A 5,968-nucleotide genomic window follows, 5' to 3' on the forward strand; every position below is an offset into this window, starting at 1 on the left:
GACTTCTCGTGTATGATTATGTCACCCAATTAGACTCAATGTATCATAAGCATCAATGAAACACTTCTCGTGTATGATTATGTCACCCAATTAGACTCAATGTATCATAAGCATCAATGAAACACTTCTCGTGTATGATTATGTCACATAGGAAGATAAATACAACATTTCATGATAGTCCAAAGAAAACACATTCAATTAGTTATTTGTGTGTAACAGATGCATTATAACACAAATAGTAGCACAACATATTACCACAACTCATTTCCTGTAGTAAACACTGTTTTTTCTTGATTTGCTTCTTTGACTTTTATTTTCCATTAATTATTCCTCAGATCCAATTTTGAAAACCATTTTGAACAAGATAAGACATCCAGAGTAGAGTCAATTGTTGACAAAGGGTAGACTTAGTGATTTCATTCACCCTTTGTTAGCCCACATAATTATATTACTCTTTTTTTTCTTGGCTTTTATTTCTCTGAGAGCCTCATTATGTTTTTCAAGTGCGAGTCATTTGGCCAACTGATGTATTGAGGCAGCATCTATGGTGTTAATCACATGAGATATCTTATTTGGTCAGTCTAAGGTGTGAGACTTGTTGGAGAAGGTATTCTGTGATTAAGTCATGCAATCTGTTGCATTGATTAATTATATAACCTTAACTTCTCAATCCTGTGGCTTAGGTGCATGTATGTGAAGATTTGATTTCCTACATCTTGTTTTAAAGGTGACTTCCTCTGGTGTTCTTTCTATTTAAGTACTGCATGTACAACCTCTCAATTTCTAATGTTCCTTTCAGAATTGACTTGTCTCTCATGGTTTGCTGTGTGTTCATGTCACTAATGGTGATATCCTTATATTTCAAATTCCCAAGAGTTTTTCAAATCAATAATCCCTCAGGACAAGCTGGAGAATTTGGTTTTATCATACCCTAGTCACTATATGTAAAGTTACTACTAATATATAAGTGTCTCACTTGTTGGTTGTACAACAATTTTCCTCATGGTTGTCATTAGAAGTTCAACCTTTGGTGCTGCAATTTATGGATTTCCTGTTCATGGACTGTGAAACTGTTTGAATTAAGCATAACATCAGACTTTGGTTCCTGCGTGAAGTCTGCTCCCAATGTTCCGCTTCTTCATTTACCCATACATCATGTTGTATAGAAAATATATCCACAGTGAGGATGTCTTCTAAGTTTTTCTTACTGGATAATTATGACCACTTGCTGTTTGCATCGATCCATCTTCTTGTTTCACCTCTAGAAGTACTTTCTCAGCTTTCATTACCAAGTCACATTGAAAAATGTTTAATGTATAACCATTGTTGCTTAACATGTTGCAAGTTTTCCAATCAGTGAATCTGTTGACTCATGGATTTGTTTTTATAGATGTAGAAAAAAAATGTGACCTTTTGGTCTTTTTACATGCTATTTTAGTTTCTTAGATATTTTTTTACGTTAATGTCTCTTTGTATTTTGTTGATACAGTGTATTTATATTTTATTTTGTCAGTGTTTTCCTTACATTTCTTATGGTTTCTTATGTCTTATTGTCATAATCCTTTTGCACATTTACTGTGACTTTTTAAACTTCAATGTACATTTTCAGTCTTGTCTTCCAACAAATTTATCTTTATTCATTATTCTTCTGTAAATCTTGTCTTGTTCTTTTAATTTTTTTTCTTAGATTTCTATTGTATTTTCTAGTTTTCTTTCTGTTTTTTGTTGATGTTCTTTTAATTATCTGTTTCTTTCTGCTACTAAGACCCTTAGTTTAATATCTCTTTTGTCTTGATATTTGTTTCCAATATATTACCATTTAAATGGAATTTTTGATCTTTCTTCAAGCATGTGTTGTTATCTTGTAGTTGATTCTGAATATTTTGTTTCACCAAAATGATCCCATTCATGATATCATTGCTGTTATGGTTTCTATTGTTGAGTAGAATCTTTTTTATTATTTGGTAATAAAACTAATGCAAAGTCCAAACCATTTAATTATCACAAATTTTTTTTTTTTCTTTAACTGAAAATTGTACAATGAATATAACCAACATTTGTAGAGAGCCTAATAATAATAACTCCTGATCAGAGTAATTCTATGTACTTAGAGCAAAACTGAAAATCAACCTGGTTATCAGTATGGCTAATTAGATATACTGTTACGTATCTGCTCGTTTGTTAATTTCTGGTATAAATTCTTTCTGAGGAACTTCAGTGATACAAGTCCTTTCTTAATTAAAACTAGTTTATTCTTTCTCGATGCAACTTTTTAGTACACAGAATTTCCACAGTTACTTTAAACTTAACAATCTTTATAATACACGCTATATATAAATCACAGTGATTCACACACTTTACTTACGGTGCCTACTGTTCGCTTGACTCAATTATCTATCTCTTCAATCTATCTGCATATCTATCTATCTATATCTCTTCAATCATGCTGGTGTTTCTCACCAGACTTATATACTAAAAAAGAGGGTGCCTCAAACAAACTAGAGTTGCCAGAAAAATTCATGATCCTTCGAGAAACTCCAGTGCACATGCTCCCAGCATCGCGTGACTTCTGCTGTCATAACAATACTTTTCTTACATTTGTAAGCATAAAGATTAGAATGTATTGGTTCATCAGTTGGCTATTCTCACTGTTAATGATATGTTTTGCTGTAATCCCATTAATACCTCACAATGTTCAGCCAGGAGATTTAGATAACTCAAAATAAATTGTAATTACTTGAACTAACGGCATAAAAGTAAATTTCTTTAGAAATTTGAACTTTGTTCTTCACTTCTCCTTAGCATATTTTGCCAAGGAAGTTTCACACCAAACAAATAGTTTCTCTTACTTACTAGTTTTGTTTCTGTTTCTTTTTCAAAAATACAAACTTAAAATTTACAAAAATGGGTTAAATAATTGTTGCACAGTAACTCACTGACCTACTTATTCGTTGAATAATAGACTCACTCTTTTAATAACTCAATATTCTACTGACTAACTTAGTAATGTTTGTTTGAACATGGTAGTTATTTAGACTTGAAAACCAGGAGTGCTTCCCACTCATAGTGTGGAAGGTATAATTGGAAGACTTTGTAACAAAAAAAGAGGGGAGGGAGAATAATAGGTTCCAATGATGGAGACAAGGTGGGGATCAAAGATTACCAAAAACATATGTTGTGGGTAGAAAACAGGACTATCCCAAGGAAAACCTACTTTCATTAATTAGGCTGTCTTCAGAGTCTTATCACTCATAAAAACATAGATGAATGAACTGTTCGATTGGTGACTCTAAAAGTGTTTATTACTTGTTTCAGAGTTGTTTACAGCAGGCTTAAGCTTACACTTAAACCACCAGTTTAGGTCTACATTGGGAAACTTCTAGATTTGCATTGTGGTCATAAACCAGACTTGTGGGTATATGGGATTATGTCTATTTGTATAGGGTACTTGTTTTGGTCTGAATTCAACATTTGGAATTGGAAGATTTCTCAATAGAAGTGAATATTATTTTCTTCTCTGGATAGTGTTTGTGTTTGTTTCTCTTTCATTTTTTTCTTCCCTCTGGCTAGTCTTTGTGTTTGTTGTTCTGTCATTCTTTTCTTCTACTGGCTAGTTTGTGTTTACTGGTCTGTAATTCTTTTCTTCCCTTTAGCTATACTTGTAGATCATAGTATGATGGCATGGTCTTATATTTTGGTCCTGGAAATTATAATGTATGTGGTCATAAAAACTGCTTGAAAACACTTTATTTTCTTTGGAAAAATAGTATAAGAACCCTGAGTTGACTGTTAAAGTAAGTTACCTGATCCATGTAGATATCTCCAGTGTTCTGACAGCACACCAGTACTGTGTAGACTTTTCAATAAACCTCACCCCACTTCATGAAGCTCCCAGAGCTCCTGAAGCATTAATCGATCCACTAATGGAATCTTTTACTGTAAAGCTTGTCCTACTTTATGAAGCTCCCAGAGCTCCTGAAGCGTTAATCGATCCACTGACGGAATCTTCTACTGTATAGCTTTTCCCACTTCATGAAGCTCCCAGAGTTCCTGAAGTGTTAATCAATCCATTGACAGAATCTTGTACTGTATAGCTTGTCCCACTTCATGAAGCTCCAAGAGCTCCTGAAGTATTAATCGATCCACTGACGGAATCTTTTACTGTATAGCTTGTTCCACTTCATGAAGCTCCCAGAGTTCCTGAAGTGTTAATCAATCCACTGATGGAATCTTCTACTGTATAGCTTTTCCCACTTCATGAAGCTCCTAGATTCCTGAAGTGTTAATCGATCCACTGATGGAATCTTCTACTGTATAGCTTGCCCCACTTCATGAAGCTCCAAGAGCTCCTGAAGTGTTAAAATGATCCACTGATGGCAAAAATGATATTAACTTCCATGTGGTGGCCAGGATTATGACATTCAGTGAACATACAAGGTCTCACTATTCAGTTAGACAATCTATCTGTATTTTGGTGTTGCAGGCTTGGGTAATAATATACGATAAAATTATACTCCTGGAGTATTGTTATCTAACACAATATCATTCATTTAGGGGTTTTAAACTTCAACCTGATTTTATTAAGAAACACTTCTTTTAACTTTAATCTGTTTTGTATTTTCAGAAACTGCATATTTTGAATAATGCTTGTAGTGATTTGTTACATCAAAAAAACCAAATGATTTCAGAACTTCAAGATGTAAGTATATAAAATTAATGAATTCCTTGTTAAAACATTATTACTTTATTAATATTTGTATTGTTAGAAGCTACATTTTTAATGTTATAATTTGTTTATTAGCTAGAGAGAGATGCTGGTGGTAACAATGATATAATGATTCCAAGTCTTTGTTAAACATACAGAAAAAGAATTAGTTATAAGTACAGAATCAACTAGCTAGTGGGACACTGAATGAGTATTGAGTCAGTCAGTGGTGTATTTAGTGAAGTCTTTGGATCAGTGATAGTAATCACATATTTCCAGATATATAAACTATTTTCTATGAAACTGTATAAGTTTATTTTTACACTAGTCCTAGTGACATTAGTGAAGTATTTCTATATGAGCATCATTTGTAGGCTTACAAGTTATAACAAGTATACAAACTAGTAGAAATGTTAAGGAAAACATAAACTAATTTGTTATTGTTATGTAGACTGGTCTTTAAATTACTTCACAAAATAACTTAAAAAGAACCTGGCTAACAAAAGAATGCCATTACAACAGTGTTCTTTAATATCTATCTTACTTTTGTGCAAATGAAGGAAAATGAATTAATAGTAAGACAGCAGTGAATGAAGGAAAGTGAATTAATAGTAAGACACCAGTTAATTAATAGTGACTAAAGGTGATGGAAACCAACAGTTTGATAATTATTATAAGTGAAATAACCTTGTGAAAATGATGAAAGAAGGAGAATATATTAACATTTTCATAACAGTTAAGAAATAGAGGGAAGCTAAAACAATTAAAATAATTAACCATATAAAAGTAAAATAGTAATTATAGGTGATAAATAAGTAAAGTTATTGATAATATAGTAATTAGAGAAACATAGGAAATTTTTACTTAGAGAATAATTTAAAAGAAAGGACTGGATTATTGATTAGATATTGATTAAAGAGAGCAAGGGAATTAACAGGGAGATAATGTTTATAGGATATATATATATATATTAATAGGAGGTTAGATTAAAGATAGCAAGGGAATTGACAGGGAGATAATGTTTGTAGGTTATATATATGTATTTATAGGAGCTTAGATTAAAGAGAGCAAGGGAATTAACAGGGAGATAATGTTTATAGGATATATATATATATAATAAGAGCTTAGATTAAAGAGAGCAAGGGATTAACAGGGAGATAATGTTTATAGGTTATATATATGTATTAATAGGAGCTTAGATTAAAGAGAGCAAGGAATTAACAGGGAGATAATGTTTGTAGTGTTGTATATATATTAATATAA

At 32.0% G+C, this 5,968-nt stretch overlaps 1 protein-coding gene across 1 annotated transcript in view; it reads left to right on the forward strand.

The window, feature by feature from the left end:
- LOC106473586 (dynein regulatory complex protein 1-like) overlaps nt 1–5,968 on the forward strand; it is a 42,899-nt gene that overhangs the window by 29,916 nt on the left and 7,015 nt on the right. Inside the window, exon 6 of the mRNA XM_022401985.1 lies at nt 4,625–4,699. Coding sequence (XP_022257693.1) covers nt 4,625–4,699 — 75 coding nt within the window. The remainder of the gene's footprint in view (nt 1–4,624; nt 4,700–5,968) is intronic.

This window comes from Limulus polyphemus, unplaced genomic scaffold (assembly GCF_000517525.1).
Source record: "Limulus polyphemus unplaced genomic scaffold, Limulus_polyphemus-2.1.2 Scaffold6298, whole genome shotgun sequence".
Lineage (NCBI taxonomy): Eukaryota > Metazoa > Arthropoda > Merostomata > Xiphosura > Limulidae > Limulus > Limulus polyphemus.